The 20,122-nt window shown below is 42.6% G+C and overlaps 1 protein-coding gene across 1 annotated transcript; it reads left to right on the top strand.

The window, feature by feature from the left end:
* Positions 1–2,836: 2,836 nt before the first annotated feature.
* Positions 2,837–6,032, top strand: LOC120943619 (hemoglobin subunit alpha-B-like). The gene is made up of 3 exons (XM_040357011.1): positions 2,837–3,096; positions 4,764–4,968; positions 5,790–6,032. The coding sequence occupies exons 1-3, from the start codon at positions 2,852–2,854 to the stop codon at positions 5,916–5,918; spliced, it is 579 nt and encodes a 192-aa protein (XP_040212945.1). The 5' UTR covers positions 2,837–2,851; the 3' UTR covers positions 5,919–6,032.
* Positions 6,033–20,122: the final 14,090 nt, after the last annotated feature.

Below are 20,122 nucleotides of genomic sequence, written 5' to 3'. Positions count from 1 at the left end.
CTGTGTAACAGGGGCGTCTAATAACAATTTTTGATGCAATACTTTGCACGTGGCTCCTTGTTGCGCTCCGATTACAGTTATTGGGAGGGGTTGCAGTGTTGTGTTGTGCCTAAGGACAAATTTTTCTGCCCCTGTGTAACAGGGGCGCCTAATAACAATTTTTGATTCAATACTTTTCACGTGGCTCCTTGTTGTGCTCCAATTACAGTTATTGGAAGGTGTTGCAGTGTTGTGTTGTGCCTAAGGCACAATTTTTGTGCCCCTGTGTAACAGGGGCGTCTAAACAATTTTTGATGCAATACTTTGCACGTGGCTCCTTGTTGTGCTCCAATTACAGTTATTGGGAGGGGTTGCAGTGTTGTGTTGTGCCTAAGGCACAATTTGTGTGCCCCTGTGTAACAGGGGCATCTAATAACAATTTTTGATGCAATACTTTGCACGTGGCTCCTTGTTGTGCTCCAATTACAGTTATTGGGAGGGGTTGCAGTGTTGTGTTGTGCCTAAGGCACAATTTTTGTGCCCCTGTGTAACAGGGGCGCCTAATAACAATTTTTGATGCAATACTTTGCACGTGGCTCTTTGTTGCGCTCCAATTACAGTATGTTTGAGGGGTGCCCTTTTTTCTACAATTTTGCTTTCACAAAAAAATAATGGCCCCCCACCACCCCTAAAATAATCGAGATATTGTTGCCACACAGCACGTGCGCAAGCAGTATTAAATTACTTTTTTCTTATAATAATTTCATGTTGTGCAGGGACATTTATAAACATGTGCCACTACTATAGACACACAGCAGGTGTGATATTTAAAGGAATTTTTATTTTTATTTTTTCCACTTTAAGCATCATTAAAATCGCTGCTCCGGAAAAAACGTCCGTTTTTAAAAGTTTTTTTTCCATTGATACATGTTCCCTGGGGCAAGACCCGGGTTCTGAAAGACATTTTCCAACATTAAATTGAATATTGGTCTTTAAAATGAGCGTTTTTGAATTCGAACGTTCGAGTCCCATAGACTTCAATGGGGTTCTAAATGTTCGCGCGAACCCGCGGTCTGTTCGAACGTTCTGGTGCGAACCGAACAAGGGTATGTTCGGCTCATCCCTAGCCACCACGTGTAATCTAAAATACGCAAACACAATCATATGCATTTGTATGTCCTGCCCCAATTCTTCAGTGCATTGCTGGTCTATTTAAGGCAGCTGAGTTTGAAGCTGACCTGCTTCATAGAGCCTCACTGCTTTGAGGATTATATATTGAACTTTGATTCCTGGTTAGTTTCCGATATTCAGATTTATTACCACCTTCTGTGACTTCAGAGTTATTTGATAGATGGCTGTTTTAGGCAAAGTCATAATAACAAAGCTTAACCCAGTGTTTCTCAACTCCAGTCCTCAAGGCGCACCAACAGGTCTTGTTTTCAGGCTTTCCATTATTTTGCACAGGTGATTTTATCAGTTTCACTGCCTTAGTAATTACCACAGCAGTTTCATCTGAGGGAAATCCTGAAAACATGACCTGTTGGTGCGCCCTGAGGACTGGAGTTGAGAAACACTGGGATGCATTCAAAACCACAGCTATCTATTTATTTATGTGGTACACTGTGACACAATAAAACTACTTGCACACTAATGGATAAGAAATTACTTTTTTTACTCAAAATTGTTGCAAACGGCATCTTTGTACATTGTCTCTCCAGCTAGTGAAAGATGTACAAGATTAATAAATATAAACTGGCTTGGCCCATTCATATGGGGTGTACAATAATAACGCTGGGGGACCTTCTGACCCTAGTGCACTGTACATCTCAATCTGAGAATATTGTTTCCCATTTACTATAGAGTGAGGAAGTTTAGAATCTCTGTCAGGATTGTATTGTTGTCTGTATCCCTCGTTGGGGGCTTTACTCTTTCTATTTGTCTTGGTAAACATTGTTACCAGAACAGAAAGTGATGAGAAATCCAAAAAGTTATATAAAAAGCAGATGAGCAGACATTTTTAATGGGGACACCTGTTCAGGTGACAGCTGTCCAAAAGGAGATATCCCCTCAAATACGAGACATTTCCTGCCATTCCCTGTTGTGTGTTTTGGAACAGAAACCAATCAGATATATTCCCAATTGGACAAAAATGCAAAAGCAAAGGAATTTAAAAATTTCTTACTTTATTCAAAGCAAAAAAAAGAAAAATTGGGCTTTATACTTTTTAATCCTTAACCTCTGAAAGGAAATATACTTAAAGTGTGGTTCTTATTTTGTGCTGAAGACAATGGACATTTGACTATGACCCTAACCAGGTCAATTCTATTGGTAAGAAATTGGTATTCCACATTACAGTGATACAGGCCATTTAGGCATTGATCAAGGTAGTATTTGCATTAATCAATCAACCTGCACTTAAAAAAATAACAGCGGACAAAACATATGGCTGGAAATGTAATGTTTGCAATTACCCCAGTTGTATTTTGTTGCTTGTTTACTGATCTATGTGCATACTGGAACTCCTTCTCCAACTAATACATGAAAAAGTCATATTTTCAACTTGCATTGTGGTCAAGAACGCAACTTTTACTTATAATGAAGTCTCAGTGTTAGCGGCAAAACAAACTGGAGCAAGGTGAATGAAAACATGCACGTAATATAGAAATTGACATGGTCATTATGATAATGTATATATTCTGTTAAGACTTTTTTTAGAGGTCTAATTCAAACACTCTAGTATATGAGTTAAGAGTATGTGATGAATTGTGATGCAAAAATGTAATCTTTATATTTGGGTGTCTGCTTATTAAAAATGAATTTCATAGTTCTTGTACATAGAGATCATTAAATCAGCCAGTCATAATTTGTACAAATGTTAGATAAGCAGATGGTAATAAAAAGGGCGGAGGCCACGCAAGGATATAAGAAGAGCTGCCCATACATATTTAAACCCCCTGAATCTAATTTCAGTGACTTAATTGTTATTCAAGCTGCAGAGAAGGTACCCAGAACACAAACAGAAATGCATTTCAGTGCTTCTGATAAGCAAGACATTGCCCACCTCTGGGAAAAGATTTCTGCAAATGTTGACCACCTTGGTGAAGAGGCCATGGAGAGGTGAGTTTTGCCTTATCTTAAGTACCTTGGGAGTAGCACATACAATTCTATATTTTCCTAGTTTTTGGTTGGGATAGGGAAGGATTAGAACATCTGTTTTTACTGCTATCAAGGCTTCTCCTTACTTCCTGTGTGTAAAAAGGTTGTCAACATCTCTCCACTGGAACCCTAGTTAGCAGTAAATACAAACACGGGTTCTAACTCTTTCCCTCTCTATGCTAAACAAATTTTCTGGCTGAACATATACTTTAAGTGTTACGTAAACAGGAATTCATACATCTACAAAAATTAACTTAATGACCCATCCACTGAAAAGTAATGGTTTAGTTGTAATTGGAGTCTGGTGAATTGAGTCAACTGTCTTTTTATATTTTTAGGTCACCAATGGTGAGCTCTAACTCACATAGTTCTAGAAATACCCAAAGAAAGCCCAAAACTGCAAGTTGGGGTAGATCGTAGGCATGATCCATGCCTTTGTTCCACTCCAAAATACAGTTAAGGGTCATCTTTGGGTGTTTCCACTTCTAATTATGTTTTTACCATAATTAAAAAATTATGATAGCACATAGTTGAACAAATCAACACTAATTGGCTTTTATGCAACAAGAGCTTTACCAAAAAAGGGCTTGTTTTTTACATAAGAGTGAGTGAGTAGGTTCACACTGACAATGGGAATGAAACACTCACAGCTGAACTCGATTTCATTCCCGTATGTCAGTCCTGACTTCGGGGGGGATTTCAGAGACATCTGTGCGGGTTTCTGCACTGATGTCTGTTGAAATCACACCCCAAAGTCACCAAAAAAATAGTACAGAAACTGTGCGGTGCCATTCCTGGCAAAAGCCAGCAATTTGATATGCGATTTGACATGTCAAATCGCATGCCAAATCGCTGCAGTGTGAACCAGGGCTCAAGCAGTAAAAGCAAGCCTGTTTGACATAATCCCCATTGTAAAGTTTTTAGCAGCAATGATAGTGTAACTCTAGAAAAATAAATGTTTTTTGTTTTGGGAGGAGTGGGAAAAGGGTTCACCCTCTGTCAAGTTTTTTATTGCTGTCTGTGTCCACAGTGGGAAGATTCACCCCTCTAATTGTACTGGTGACCATTGCTTCTATTACTGACCTTCTGAAATGCTAGTTGTACAACTGTTTATTGCTGTCTGTGTCCCCATTGGGAAGATTCACCCCTCTAATTGTACTGGTGACCATTGCTGAAAGTACTGAAGTCATTGGATTAGCATGACAGCCAGGCAATGAGCATTTTCAGAACAAGAGGTCAGAAGTGACAGCCTTCATAGTCTCTATGTACTGGTTTAATTTATTCATCAAGTGGTGTATTAATGGCTGTGTGTTCTGTCTATCAATCATTAGTCTGTCTCTGGTCTATTTCACATGCAAGGCCAGAAATAGTCTCTTCTTACAAGCAACTTTTGAGCATGCCTTATATCCTCCCTCCATCCACAGCTTTCTAGGGGCTACTCTCCTAATAATTATTTTATAGAAGACATAGGTTGTTTTTTGTATTGTTAAAAAACAGCGAAAATTTACACTGTATAAAAAAAATTATATATATATATATATATATATATATACATATATAATATTATTTTTTTCAAAATGTAAGGATTAATATGTTCCTAAGTATTAAACTACCTTTAATTCTTTCAGACTTTTCAAATGCCACCCAAAAACGAAAACATACTTCAGTCATTTAAATTTGGATCATGGATCTGCTGCTGTCAGGGCTCAGGGAGTTAAAGTTCTTAACGCCATTGGACATGCAAGCAAAAATCTGGACCATCTGGGTGAAGCTTTGAGCAAACTGAGTGACCTGCATGCCCAGGAAATGAGGGTGGATCCAGGAAACTTTCATGTGAGATATTCTTAATATCATAAACTGGAAAGATAATCTTCATATGTTATAGGCCATTTGTGAGAGGGACTAATACATTGTACCAGTCACACTAACATAATCTTGTACAGTTAAAGGGGTTGTAAAGCTTCATGTTTTTTCACCTTAATGCATCCTATGCATTAAGGTGAAAAAACACCTTGCACTCTCGACCCATCCCACCCCCCCCCCCCCCCGTTTTACCCTCCTAGGCCACAAAACTCCTTGGGCTTGTTCCCGCGATGGTTTCCCCCAGCTTGAGGTGGCTCTTCATTGGAGATTGATAGCAGCGCAGCCATTGGCTTCCACTACTGTCAATCAAATCAATGATGTGGCGCGCCGGCTGTATCACGGGAGCACGCCCACAAGTTAACCCCCTTGGGAGAGCGCTTCCCAAGAAGGGGTCCGCAGAGGGACTCCAGAAGACCAGGATCGGGGCCACTCTGTGCAAAACTAACTGCACAGTGAAGGTAAGTATGACATTTTTGTTATTTAAAAAAATATATATATACCTTTACAACCCCTTTAATGCACTATAATGTTCTTCAGTCTTGTTGGACTGTATCGTTTAATTTATGTTTAACACTATTGGTAAGATTAGAATGCATATATTAAGTACCTTCCGTTAACTGTGTACAATTATTCGAGATTAATATTTTGTGGTGGCAATAGTATAGCAAAGCAATGTTTGTAGCAAAAATATCCACCACTACTAGTGGACAGTTAGTAAAAATATACAATGCCCATTCAATGAAAATGCATATGCAATGGACTAATATATCTCTGTGTTTTATGTCTTGTAGCTGCTCTGCCACAACATCCTAGTGGTCCTGGCTATCCATTTCCCAGATGATTTTACTCCACATGCTCATGTTGCATTTGACAAGTTCCTGGTTGCCGTCTCTGAGACTTTGTACTCCAAGTACAGATAATCAATAAGTCTCTCTATTAATCAGTTTGAATAAATAATTCTATGACAACAAGTTGAATTTTAACTAACAATAAAGCATGAATTAATAAATCTAAATATACATTTTTTTGTTCTATGTACGTTACATTCTATTTATTGTATGTACGTGTCCTTGTGCATGTAATGTACATGTGTGTGTGGGCTTCTATTTAGTTTTACTGTTATTTAAATTGATAATAATAATACTACTACACAGACTAAATTAGAAATACTGCTACACAGTTGTACCCGTACTTACGTTGTAAACAGTATATAGTAAAGTTTTCACCACAAAATGCTTGCTATTATCTTTATTTGCCAAAAATGCCTTTTTCTGCCAACTGCCATCCCACTATCGGAAGAGACTCTTACATAGGGCACTCACATTTAACAAACATTCCCCATCTGAATAAACCTTAGACATGAAATCATAAAGTCAGGCTGTCTTGAAGCTAAATAAGAGAGGGGCACAGGACAAGCATTTCTGGCTAATAAAGGTAATTGCAAACATGTTGTTAGATGTGAAAAAGTAACAGCATCTGATATGTTAGTCCCCCGAAAACTCTTCCTCCATGTAAAAACCTATTAAAAAAAATTATAGTTATCATATAGTCTCTTTACATCTGGTCCATTCACTGAAGCACCAGTGACATCATTCAGCCTTCCTGCCTGTAAAATCTTGCAAGATACGGGATCTAGAGCTTTCCCAGAGACTGTAGGTGGACTGTTACAACACCAGTGGCTAGGCAGACAAGCTGGAAGCTGGAGTCTGAGGTAAGTATCTTTCACGCTTTTTTGTGGCTGAGGGGGTGGTAAATTGCTAAACTAAACAAATAAAACTGATTACAGATGATTGAGATACTATTTTTAAATGAAAATGGCATGAATGCTGAGCTGACTTTATACTTTGGGGCAGATCCTCAAAGATCTGCACCGGCACAGCGTATCTGAGATACGCTACGCCGCCGTAACTTACCTGGCTTTGGTTTGAATCCAGAAAGAATTTGCGCCGTAAGTTACGGCGGCGTAGTGTATTTCTCGTGGCGTAAGGGCGCGGAATTCAAATGCGGCGAGTAGGGGGCGTGTTTTTCATTTAAATGAAGCACGTCCCCGCGCCGAACGAACTGCACATGCCCCGTCTGTCAAAACTCCCAGGGTGCATTGCTCCAAATTACGTCGCAAGGACGTCATTGTTTTCAGCGTGAACGTAAATGGCGGCCAGCCCCATTCACGGACGACTTACGCAAACGACGTAAAATATTCAAAATTATAAGCGGGAATGACGGCCATACTTAACATTGAGTACACCACCAGATAGCAGCTTTAACTATACGCTGGAAAAAGCCGAACGGAAACGACATAAAAGAATGCGACGGCCGCTCGTACGTTCGTGTATCGTCGGAAATAGCTAATTTGCATACTCAACGAGGATTACGACGTGAACGCCACCCAGCGGCCGCCGGAAAATTGTATCTTAGATCCGACGGCGTACTAAGGCGTACGCCTGTCGGATATAACACAGATGACGTCGTATCTTGTTTAGTGGATACCAAAACAAAGATACGACGCGCAAAATTTTAAATTACGCGGCGTATCAACAGCCGGCGTAATTTCTTTGAGGATCTGCCCCTTTGACTTTTACCTAAAGTCGACTTTCATTTATTATGCTACAGGTGCTTTTTGCAAAGTATTTGAGTAGCTTTGTTGAAAATTTGTGTGTAACATTCCTATAGTGGAACTAAAGTTTTCAAATCTTCATCCAAGCTAAATTGAAGCTTGCTAACCACTTTGCAAAAGATTATTGTACTCATTCATAGTTACATAGTTAGTCAGACTGAAAAAAAATACACAAGTCCATCTAGTTAAAATAAATAAATAAAAAGAACAAAAAAATATACATATACACAATCCTTCACCCACAGAAGGCGAAAAACCCCAGCAAAGCATGCTCCATTCAGTCTTGATGTAAAAAATTGAGTCACTCTGTAATATATATATATATATATACAGTATATCTATATAGATATAGATATATAGATATATCTTTATATCTATATAGATATAGATATAGATATGTCCATATACAGTGGAACCTTCGTTTACGAGTAACATGGTTATTGAGTGTTTTGAATAACAAGCAACTTTGGGCCAGATCCACAAAGAGCCGGCGTAACGTTAAATTTCCCATTTAAGTTACACTGCCTTAAAATTTCTACCTAAGTGCCCGATCCACAAAGCACTTACCTAGAAATTTTCGGCTGTGTAACTTAAATTCCGCCGGCGCAAGGCGTTCCTCTTCAAATGGGGGCAATTCCCATTTAAATTAGGCGCGCTCCCGCGCCGGCCGTACTGCGCATGCTCGTGACGTAATTTTCCCGACGTGCATAGCGCGAAATTACGTTACGCCGAGCTTTGCGGATCGCGCCGGGTCAATAAAGTTGCGTCGGGAAAAAAAAAAGATATGGCGAAAAAAAAAAATTTAAAACAAAAAAAAAAACGCGTCGCTGGACAGAAGGGTCTGCTTTTACAAGGTGTAAACAGTTTACACTTTGTAAAAGCAGCCCTAATTTTACACATGCAACTTAATACTTACGGAGAAAAAACGAAGCAGAAAAGCTTCGTGGATCTCCGTAAGTGCTAATTTGCATACCCGAAGCGGCATTTCGACGTGAAATGCCCCCAGCGGCGGCTGCGGTACTGCATCCTAAGATCCGGCAGTGTAAGTCTCTTACACATGCCGGATCTTCTGTCTATCTCTTGGAAACTGATTCTGTGGATCAGTTCCAAAGATAGAAACAGGGATACGACGGCGTATCAGTAGATATGCCGGCGTATCCCTTTTGAGGATCTGGCCCCTAATTTTTAAATCCTGACTTGGTTTGCTAGTGTTGTCTTGCAAAACAAGCAAAATTCAAGCTAATGGGGTGTGCAGTACCGTATTTGGCTAGAGGTGCGGGGGCACCAGTGACACTCAGAACGGTTCAGAGCCGTTCGGTAATACTCGGAATCACTCGGAAATACTCAGGGCCAGATTCACATAGAATTACGCCGGCGTATCAGCAGATACTCCGACGTAAGTCCGAATCTAAGGCCGTCGTATGTTTAAGTGTATTCTCAAACTGAGATACACTTAAACATGCCTAAGATACGACGGCCAGCGCCGTTGTATCTTAGGGTGCAATATCTACGCTGACCGCTAGGAGGCGCTTCCATTGCGGTCGGCGTAGAATATGCAAATGACTAGTTACGCCGATTTACGAACGTACGATTGCCCGTCGTAGTGATTTTACGTAGTTTCCATAAGAGTTACGCGGCGTAAAGATAAACATGCCCCCTAGGTGGCGTACTCAATGTTAAGTATGGCCGTCGTTCCCGCGTCGCAATTTGAAAATTTTACGTAGTTTGCGTAAGTCGTCCATGAATGGCGCTGGACGCCATTTACGTTAACGTCGAAACCAATGACGCACTTGCGACGTAATTTCGCTCAATGCACGGCGGGAAAATTCGAGACGGAGCATGAGCAGTACGATCGGCGCGGGAACGTGCCTAATTTAAATGATCCATGCCCCCTACATGGATCATTTGAATTAGGCGGGCTTGCGCCGGTGGACTTTACGCTACGCCGCCGCAAGTTTACAGGCAAGTGCTTTGTGAATCAAGCACTTGCCCGTAAAACTTGCGGCGGTGTAACGTAAAGGAGATACGTTACGCCGCCGCAGTTCTACGAGAATCTGGCCCTCAGTTCCCAAGTGTTTTCGAGCCTGTCTGAGGGTTTCCAAGATCAGCCGAGCTGTCTCAGAGTATTTCCGAGGCTCTCTGGCGCCCCCCACCTCTGGCCACATGCGGTATTGCGTGCTGCTGCATGTGACCCCCCGGCCCCAAGCGGAGGTAAGGAATAAACTTCCCCCTAGCGAGGCCACTGTGTGTGTGACACATACAAGGATAGGAGGAGAAAGGGAAGCACGCTGGCGCTTCAGCACCTCCACCTTTGCTGCCCCTTGGTGTGGTGCACCCTGCGCACCCGCCCAGAATCGGCCCTGCCCCCACCCTTTCAACCTCTGCAGCAATGCTGGCAGCACTCATACGTCTATTTCCCAAAGACGACCTCTGGATATGACGCTGAGTATGTGCACTTAACATCTTTGGTCGTCCATGGCAAGGCCTGTTCTGAGTGGAACCTGTCCTGTTAAACCGCTGTATGGTCTTGGCCACCGTGCTGCAGTTTCAGGGTCTTGGCATTCTTCTTTATGTAGAGCAAAAAAAATGTTTTCGGTTCTTTGTCATTAGATGCCATGTTGAATTTCCAGTAACCAGTATGAGAGAGTGAGAGCGATTAAACCAAATTTAACACATCTGCTCATGGGCGTCCGCTGATTTTTTTTCAGGGGGGGGCGCTTCCGCAGTGGCGATACACAGTCGCATTTAACCCTTTCTTCAAACCCTAGCAGGGGTTAAAAGCACCCTGCTAGCGGCCAAAAAGCGCAGCTAAAACAATGGTAAAGCGGCGCTTTACCGATAACGCGGCCAGCTGGCAGTGTGAAATTGCTCTTGATATAATTCAGCTTCACTCCATGCCCATATAAATATAGCCTAGAGAATGTACAAACCCCCCTTCAGCACAGATGGACCCCCCTTTAGCACAGACCCCCCCCCCCCTTCAGCACAGACCCCCCATTCTGCACAAACCCCTCCATTTAGCACAGATGAACCCCCCTTCAGCACATCCTACCCATTCAGCACAGACCCCCCCCTTCAGCACAGATGGACCCCTATTCAGCACAAACCCCCCCTTCAGCACAGACAAACCCCCCCTCCCCCATCCCATTCAGTACCTCAGATCAGCCATCAGCACGGCATGGGCACAGCAGGTTCCCTCCCCCTGTGTACACATAAACACTGGAGGGGGAGGCGGCTTCACTCTGCTCGCTGTGTCTGTGTGACATCCGGCCGGGACAGCTCAGACAGCCCACAGCCGCGAGACTCTTCAACACCTTCTCGATTTTCCAGGGGGGGTCAATTGCCCCCCTTTGCCCTATGGAGTGGACGCCCATGCATCTGCTCCCTATTCACACCTGAGACCTTGTAACACTAATGAGTGACATGACACCAGGGAGGAAAAATGGCTAATTGGTCCCAATTCGGACATTTTTACTTTAGGGTTGTACTCACTTTTGTTGACAGCGGTTTAAACATTAACCACTTGCCGACCAGCATTATACTACGGAAGGTTGGCTCTATTGCGCGAATCACCATAGCTGTATGTCGTGCAATAGATACAGTGGGGCATGCACACAGCGCCAGAGCCGGTGCGCGCGACCGGTGGCTGCAATGTCTGCTGACCACCCTTGATTGCTACACAGAGAGCCAGAACATTGATCTGTACATTTAAACAAACAGATCCCCGTTCTGAGTGACAGGGAAGTAGAGAGAGATCGTCTTTTTCTAGTGATCTAGTGAAAAATAATAATAACAAACATTCCATAAATCTATCCCTATTTTGTAGACGCTATGGACCAGATGGCTTAAGTTTAGACGGGTGTAGCGCATCTCATATACGATACGCCGCCGTATCTTAGAGAGGCGAGTACCGTATTCACAAAGAAATTGCGCCCTAAGTTACGGCGGCGTAGCGTAAATGGGCCGGCGTAAGCCCGCGTATTTCAAAGTAGGCTGGTAGGGGGCGTGTTGTATGGAAATAAATCGTGACCCCACGTAAATGACGCGCCTAACGAACGGCGCATGCGCGCGCATGCTCAGTATCACGTTAAATTTTCTCCCTAAGTTACGCTGGCTCAATGCTTAGTCGAAGGGAACGTAACCTACGCCCATCCCCACAAACGACGTAAAATACGACGTTGTTCCGGCCAAGAGACTTAGGTCAGTCGTATCTTGGACAAATTCTGGCGTATATGATTCTTTGAATCAGGCGCCGAGATACGACGCCTCACATTCGGACTTACGACGGCATATCCGGAGATACTCCGTCGTAAATCCTTTGTGAATCTGGCCCTATAACTTTTGCACAAACCAATCAATATACACTTATTGTGATTTTTTTTACCAAAAATATGTAGAAGAATATATATTGGACTAAACTGAGGAAGAAATTTGTTTTTCTTATATTTTTTGGAGGATATCTATTATAGCAAAAAGTTTAAAATATTGCTTTTTTCAAAATGATTGCTCTTTTTTTTAAATAAAAACAGCAGAGGTGATCAAATACCACCAATAAAAATCTCTATTTGTGGGAAAAAAAAGGACATAAATAAAGACAATCAGAAAAACATACTGCAATATAAAAATGTATAAGGTGTATGGCATATGTAAAATATAAACACATATCAACACCCCACGAGAACCCCTACCCTAACCCTAAATATTCTTGGGTATAGTAGATGGGCGCAAGAACCTGTCTGTACTAAGGAGTAGAATGATACACCAGACCACTCAGATTGTTGGGCCCCTAATAGGAATAGCAATATCATATCTTCACAATACCAACAAGATTGGTATCAATGGGCCAGATTCACAGAAGAGTTACGACGGCGTATCTCTGATATGCCGTCGTATCTCTCAGAGTATCTATGCGACTGATTCATAGAATCAGTTCCGCATAGATAGCCCTAAGATCCGACAGGTGTAATTGACTTACACCGTCGGATCTTAGGATGCAGTACCTCGGCCGCCGCTGGGTGGAGTTCGCGTCGTTTCCCTGCGTCGGGTATGCTAATGAGCATTTACGGCGATCCACGACGGTTTTCGCGTTAGTTACGTAGTCGCTAGTAATTTTTTCCCGTCGCAAATTTACACCTGCTTTAACATGGCTTAACTTTAGTCGAGCCATGTTAAAGTATGGCCGTCGTTCCCGGGTCGAATTTCAATTTTTTTTTGTTTTGGCGTAAGACGTCCGGGAATACGAATGGACGCTACGCACGTCGCCGTTCTAAAAAATGACGTCACATCGCGCAAAGCACGGCGGGAATTTCCAAACTGAGCATGCGCAGTACGTCCGGCGCGGGAGCGCGCCTAATTTAAATGGTACACGCCCCATTTGAATTGGGCGGGCTTGCGCCGGCCTGTTTACGATACACCGCCGCAAGTTTACAGGTAAGTGCTTTGTGGATCAGGCACTTACACTGAAAACTTGCGGCGGTGTAACGTAAACGGGTTACGTTGCGCCGCAAAGGTACGAGAATCTTGCCCAATGTTCCCTTTTTTTGACTGACATGAGTGAAATGTAATCCTATTTTATCATAAACATGTGCAATAAAGCCTAATAATGTGTGACCAATTAAATCCACATTTTGTTTCACTTAATATACACAGTGACTACCTACAAGTAGTATATGAACCATAACAATAAAGTGCATATGCTGTACAAAATATACAATATGGTGCAAACTGCATCAGAAAAATAAAAAAGTGTATCACGCTCAAATATATGTAAAAATAAATGTCCAATCCAGAAGACAAAGTTTGTATGTACTCAAAAAATGAAAAACAAAAGAAAAAAGAAAAAAAGAGTCCCACCAAAAAGAATCCCAAACGCTTCAACAAAAGAAGTTCCAAATGGCGCTAAATGTCACCCAGTGCAAGTCCTTCACCACCCACACTAAACTGACTCACCAGATGTAATGGCTGATTAAGTTATGGACCAGCAAATGCACTCTGCAATACACTGAGGCCCCGTACACACGAGAGGATCCATCCGCTGAAAAATCTCAGCGGATCGGTTTCAGCGGATAGATCCCCTGGTGTGTACGTTCGAGCGGATATTTTTCCGCGGATATTTATCCGTCAGATCGATTTCCAGCAGATAAAAATTTGAAGACATGCTAACAAATCTATCCGCTGCGAATCTCTCCGACGGACAGATCCGTTGGTTAGTACACAATATCCGCGGATAAAAATCCCGCGCATTCTCAGACAAAATAAGGGGATGGGAGCACTCGTTCAGGTAAAACTCTCGTTTGTTTGTGATTTGGCACATTCGTCATTTTAAATATCTAGTGTGTCGTTTATTGCCTCTTTTTTTTCTGCGTTCTCTTGCTAGAATAAACCCGTTCTCTTGCTGATGCTATCTATCCAGATGTTGGAACTTTCTTTATGTCCTCCACATGTCTATGTTTATGTAATGTTATTTGTATTTAATGTTGATGTTTTCTCTATTTTTTTTTTTTTATGTATTTTTGGGCAAGTTATGTCACCATTGTTTTTTGATGCCATTTTTTTTTTGTTTTGTTTTTGGCAAGTTATGTCACCATTGTTTTTTGATGCCATTTTTTTATTTTGTTTCTTTTTGGCAAGTTATGTCACCATTGTTTTTTTGATGCCATTTTTTTTTTTTGTTTGTTTTTGGCAAGTTATGTCACCATTGTTTTTTGATGCCATTTTTTTGTTTTTTTTGTTTTTGGCAAGTTATGTCACCATTGTTTTTTTATGCCATTTTTTTTTTTTGGCAAGTTATGTCACCATTGTTTTTTGATGCCATTTTTTTTTTTGTTTGTTTTTGGCAAGTTATGTCACCATTGTTTTTTGATGCCATTTTTTTGATTGTTTTGTTTTGGCAAGTTATGTCACCATTTTCTTTTTGCGTGTGTTTTTCCGTTTTTGTTTTGCCAAGTTGGTACACCAAATGTCCCCCCCCCCCCCCCCCCCCAAGGAGTTGGTGTCCTTTGTAAATGACACATATTATTTTTTAAAATGTTTCATGCCTAATCACCACAGTATTAAAACACAATAGACAAGGTTTTTCAGTAAATCAAAAAACCATTTATTTTGGCCATAAACAAAAATAAATGACCTAGAACGGCAGCACTTGCTCAGATAGCAACATACATGCAGACTTGTGTTCCAGACTGCACAGGCAACATAGTCAAGGAGAAAATGGCAAACCTTGAGGAGCACATACCGAGAACTAAAAAGAACAACCACAAAAACAAAAACCAGGAGCAGCAGCAAGTGAGCCAATGGAGCCCAGGCTGTGGTAGTCCAAAAAAAGCCCAGTTTTTGGGTGATCAAATGGAAGGCCGGGAATCACCTTCTCCTGTTCCTTGTAACCTTCCTTGCAGCCTGCATTGCAGCAGATCTTCCACGGACCCGTCCACGGCCCCTTGCAGGTGGGGATGATGTGGCAGCAGGAGGAGTTAGCAGGTGTTGGGGAGGATGGGCCGGGTCACTCAGCTCAGTCTGATTGGTCAGCCAGCTCTGGTGCATCCATAAAAGCACCTGGTTGAACAGGTCCTTGGCAAGCCTCTGATCGGCCTCCCCCGCTTGGGACATTTCGTGCGCCACGTAGGCGCTGTATGCCTCAGTGGAGTTGAGGGGGGCCCTCATTAAGGCGCTAGCCTCCCGGATCATCTCGAGGCTAGCGTCCTCAACTTCCCTCCTGCGCCTCATTAGGCCTGTTTGCCTGACCGGGGGGGGGGGGTCTTGCCTGGTGGTGCTGACCCTGGGCCTGGGACCCTGCTGACTGGTGCTGGGCCCGGCCTCCTCCTCCTGGCTGCCACTGACCCCTTCCTCCTGGCTGACATGGAGCTCAGGATCAGGAGCTGACAACTACTGGCTGCTCTCTTCTTCCTGTTTCAAAAAAAGGGACATGTTGTTAAATTTAGCACAAGAAAATCACACACATTTTCATGCTCTAGACTGGTTTGTTTTTTCTTACTTTAAACTTGAATAGACTCTCCTTCTGATCCCTGCACTTGGCATCCCTGACCCCTATTTTTAGGCCCACGACTTTTCTTTAACATATTGATTTATGGGATTACAATATCAACTCAATAAACAAACAAGAATTAGCAGCCACAAAATATTTGGAAAGATTCTCTTCCTCATCAGAAGTGGAGAGTCGCAGATTTGGCTCCATGTCAGCCAGCCCCTCACCGTACTCATCATGGCTGTGGGGATCCCTGGAAGGTCTGCTGCGATGCCGGCTGTGAGGAAGGCTTGACATTGATTGCCGGCCCTCCATTTGATCACCCAAAAACTCCAGCTCTTTGTAGTACCACAGACTGGGCTCCATGCTTGCTGCTGCTCCTGATCTTTGGTCATGTAGTTCTCTTTTTTTTTTTGCGGTATGCGCTCCTCAGGTTGTTCATTTTCTCCTTGACTATCTCGCCTGTGCAGCCGGGAACCCATGTCTGCATATATGTAGCAATCTGGGCAAGTGCTGCCGTTCGTCGGTTCCGTTTATAATAGTGGGTGTGTTTAGAATCCCATAGTATTGGCATTTCCCTGAATTTTTCAATCAGTCGGCTAATGTTCTCCTTGCCTACAATATGGTCCATCTTTTGAAGTTCGGGCTTGGTACATTTTTCAAAGTTAACACTGTTAAAACCAAAAGAAAAAAGTGTTAAAAAAGGCTCAGCATTCACATTGTCAGAATATGTGGCCCCAGATTTATCAGCTACTATGCAAACACAGTGTCTCCTGCAGCTAAAATGCTAGCCAGCTCTGCCCCATTGTTGTTCCAAAAAATGAGTTCACATGCAGACCCTTTTTTATTACATTTATCTAAATACGTGGGATCTCTAACCATCACCAATTATTATTAATTTGACCATTCATCAAGGCACTATTTCATGTGTACATAGCATGCCCCTCAGCATTCCTGACATATAAATACACTTCCTAATTACCTCTGGCCAACCAACACATAACAATACTTGCATGATCACAATACACCTGGCAAAAAGTAAAATTAGGTAGAGCATTCCTAACATCTAGATTTAGTGATGTGTCAAAGCATTGGGAGAACAAAATACCATTTGGGTACACAAGAAACATAAGTAGCGTTAAAAGGGTGCAAACAACAGCCAAAACCCCAATCCCATGGCTCTCAAGTTTCTAGGCCTCTGCTGATCCTCTGCTGTAATTTCTTACCTTATTAGTCTCTCTAGCTCCTTGTTAAGCACGCTGTAATAATCTCCGCGTAACCTACGTAATAACGTAGGTTCCCTTTAATACACTCCGCGTGTGCGTGACACGCCACCTCCGTCACCTTTGCCATGCCCCCTAATCAATGTTAACTCCAAAAATATGGCGTTAACTATGTAACTTCTGTCAAATGTTCGAATAATCTCCGCGTAACCTACGTAATCACGTAGGTTCCCTTTAATACACTCCGCGTGTGTGACACGCCGCCTCCGTCACCTTTGCCATGCCCCCTAATCAATGTTAACTCCAAAAATATGGCGTTAACTATGTAACTTCTGTCAAATGTTCAAATAATCTCCGCGTAACCTACGTAATCACGTAGGTTCCCTTTAATACACTCCGCGTGTGCGTGACACGCCGCCTCCGTCACCTTTGCCATGCCCCCTAATCAATGTTAACTCCAAAAAAATGGCGTTAACTATGTAACTTCTGTAAAACGAGCGAATAATCTCCGCGTAACCTACGTAATCACGTCTTATTCATTCTCTACACTTCGTGTATGCATGAAACGCCGCCCTCGTCCCCGCCCACGACGGGACATTTCCTCTTTTCCACGCCCCTAATCTCTGTGGGAAGGAAAGATGGCGATGTCACACGAGCGTGCACGGAGCTCTCAGGCCGCAAGTGAAGTGACAAAGGCAGGAACGTCGCGATCCAGGCCAAAACTTTATAAGGCCACTAATATGGCTTTTGCTGAAATGGTGGAGCTGGTCGAAATAATGCGGAGGAAGGACTATGATGGGCAATATGGCCCATACAAGACCCCAAACCGCAGGAAAGGGAAAATTATGGACAAGGTGGCAAGGAGAATGCAGAGGATGTTCGGTGTCACCAGGTCCAAAGAGCAGCTACGGAAGCGGTGGTCCGACTTGAAACTGCGGGAGCCACATCAGTTAAAGAAAATTAAAAAAATCCTCAAGAAAAGTAAGTTATTTATTTGTTTGTGGAGGGGGGGGGGACAATTTTATTAGTTAATGTTTGGTCAGGTACATTTCTACATCTGTCTCCTTGGCCTGGTTGTACTTCTGAACACATGTTGAAATAGAAGGTTTTTTGGAAAACAAATTTGCTTGGGCAATGAGTGTTAATAGGAAACCTCGTTCACATCAGATTGTTTCTCCCAAATTTGATGTTGGCCCAGGAACAACACACCTGGACATGCCTCTCTGGCCAAAAACATTGTTTGTAAACATTGTGTACAAATATATTTTAGGAAAATTCGAATCCTAGAATGGGAAATGCAAACAGTGCTACTAAGCAGGTGTTTTCATATATGTAATCCAGAGCACCTGTGTCTCCCCCAAAATATTACACTTAAATTTGTATGGTCTGAGAGAAAAAAAATTAAGGGGGGGACATCCATGTGTGTCACTTCGCTAAAAAGGGACAGAATCAGAGCTTGGCCTAGAAGTCATCCAAAAATGTAGGTTTGGGGGGATAAGAACCTAAAAAATAAATACATTAAAGCCTCTAACTTCTAAGCAATGTGTGCGAGTTCTGCTCTACAATATCTGTGTGCTGATGAGTATACCTTTTTTTTGTGTTATTTAGGGGAAAGAAGACGCCAGCATTTCGAGGAGGCAGAGAGGGCCAGACACTCCCGGAATCAACCATCTGGCCATGTGGAGGAGGAGGAGGATGTGGAGGAGGAGGAGGATGTGGAAGGAGAGGAGGAAGGAAGAGAGGAGGAAGCAAGAGAGGAGGATGTGGAGGAGGAGGAGGAAGGATGAGAGGAGGATGTGGAGGAGGAGGAGGAGGAGGAGGAAGGAAGAGAGGAGGATGGAGTAATTTTAAATTTGGTAGTTGTGGAGGATGAAGAGGAATTTGAAGAAGATGATTTTTGTGAATTTGAAGATGGTGGATTGATGGAAGAAGAAGAAGGAGGAGTGCTGGAAGATGAGGGGGAAGTGGTTCAAGAAGGAGGAGTCGTGGAGGATGAGGGGGAAGTGGTTCAAGAAGGAGGAGTTATTGAAGATGGAGAAGTGGTGGAGGAGGAAATTCGCACACCATCGGGTCAGTGTCACCCCAGCTTTATAGGGCAAAACAGATGTAGATAGGGTTGCCACCTCATCCCTTTAATCCCGAACACATATGGATTACACATGTTCTGTGGCTAATGTAATGCAGATATGGCACCAGGTGAGTTTAATTACCACCTTTTAATCAGCCACAGAACCTGTGTAATTAATATGTGTTCTGGTTTAAAGGGATGAGGTGGCAACCCTAGATGTAGATAGGCCGGTAAAATTGTTTTTTTTTTTTTTTTGTATTCATTTTGTAGGGGATGAAGATGCTGTTCCGCATTTTTCACGCGCAAGTGCTGGAATAATTATCCAGCAAGTTATGGAGTGCAGCACTGAAATGGAGAATATGCGGCAACGGATGGTTCTCATGGAACAGAATGTGAGAAATGTAATTGTGGAGTGCTGCACCGAGCTGGACAATATGCGGCAAAGAATGCTGGTTATAGAACAAAACTATAAAAATATCATTGACATGATGGGCCGTGTCAAAGACTGAACACCACCCCCCCCCCCGCCCATTTTAAATTTTATACTCAGCAATACGCCAAAATTTGAAGATGCACACACAGTGTGTCAACATGTGCTATCTGCCATCACAGAATATCGATTATCTGTGCTTTGTGGGTACAACCCCCTCCTCGATTCTCAAGTAGTTTTCGAGGAAGGGTTTGCTCCCACAAAACACAGACATTGATCACCCATGATGGCAGATAGACAAAGGAGAGAAGGATATGGGAATCCCACCTATTTATCAAATATGTAGTACTCACCGATATTTTCGGGGGGTGCAATCAAAAATATAATGTACCAAGAGAGAAAAAAAAAAAAAAAAAATGACTGCTGCACACTCTTAAGAGTTATTACTACGTTTTATTAAATATCAGAAAATAGAGCATAAAAGGCATTAAAAACACACAGGTAACCAATAATGGTATAGTACCCTAGAAGTGACCTGAGAATACACTCACAAAAGCGAGACGGCAAAAATCAGTGACAAATTGAAAACTGGAGCTTGATCATCCAATAAGGAGATCTAAGTCCATAACTCACCCATTCACCCTCCACACAACACAAAGAGACCCCCCACCCCAAGCACATATAAAACCCCCACTGCTATCAATAATCCTAAAGATTTCCACACCATGCGGTGGTTCCCTGTAACTACAGGTGAAAGTACCACCGTCTAAGTGGGAAAAGTTGCAAAAAAGAAAAAGCTCAAAAATGG

The sequence above is a fragment of the Rana temporaria genome, chromosome 6, assembly GCF_905171775.1.
Source record: "Rana temporaria chromosome 6, aRanTem1.1, whole genome shotgun sequence".
NCBI lineage: Eukaryota > Metazoa > Chordata > Amphibia > Anura > Ranidae > Rana > Rana temporaria.
This window is presented reverse-complemented; position numbering and strand designations above follow the sequence as displayed.

What these genes read in the sequence shown, in the direction of transcription:
- LOC120943619 (XM_040357011.1), top strand. Translation starts at nt 2,852, where the DNA reads ATGTTAGATAAGCAGATGGTAATAAAAAGGGCGGAGGCCACGCAAGGA. An exon ending in GGTGAAGAGGCCATGGAGAG is followed by an intron (nt 3,097 to 4,763) that starts GTGAGTTTTGCC and finishes TAATTCTTTCAG; the next exon opens with ACTTTTCAAATGCCACCCAA. An exon ending in TGGATCCAGGAAACTTTCAT is followed by an intron (nt 4,969 to 5,789) that starts GTGAGATATTCT and finishes TATGTCTTGTAG; the next exon opens with CTGCTCTGCCACAACATCCT.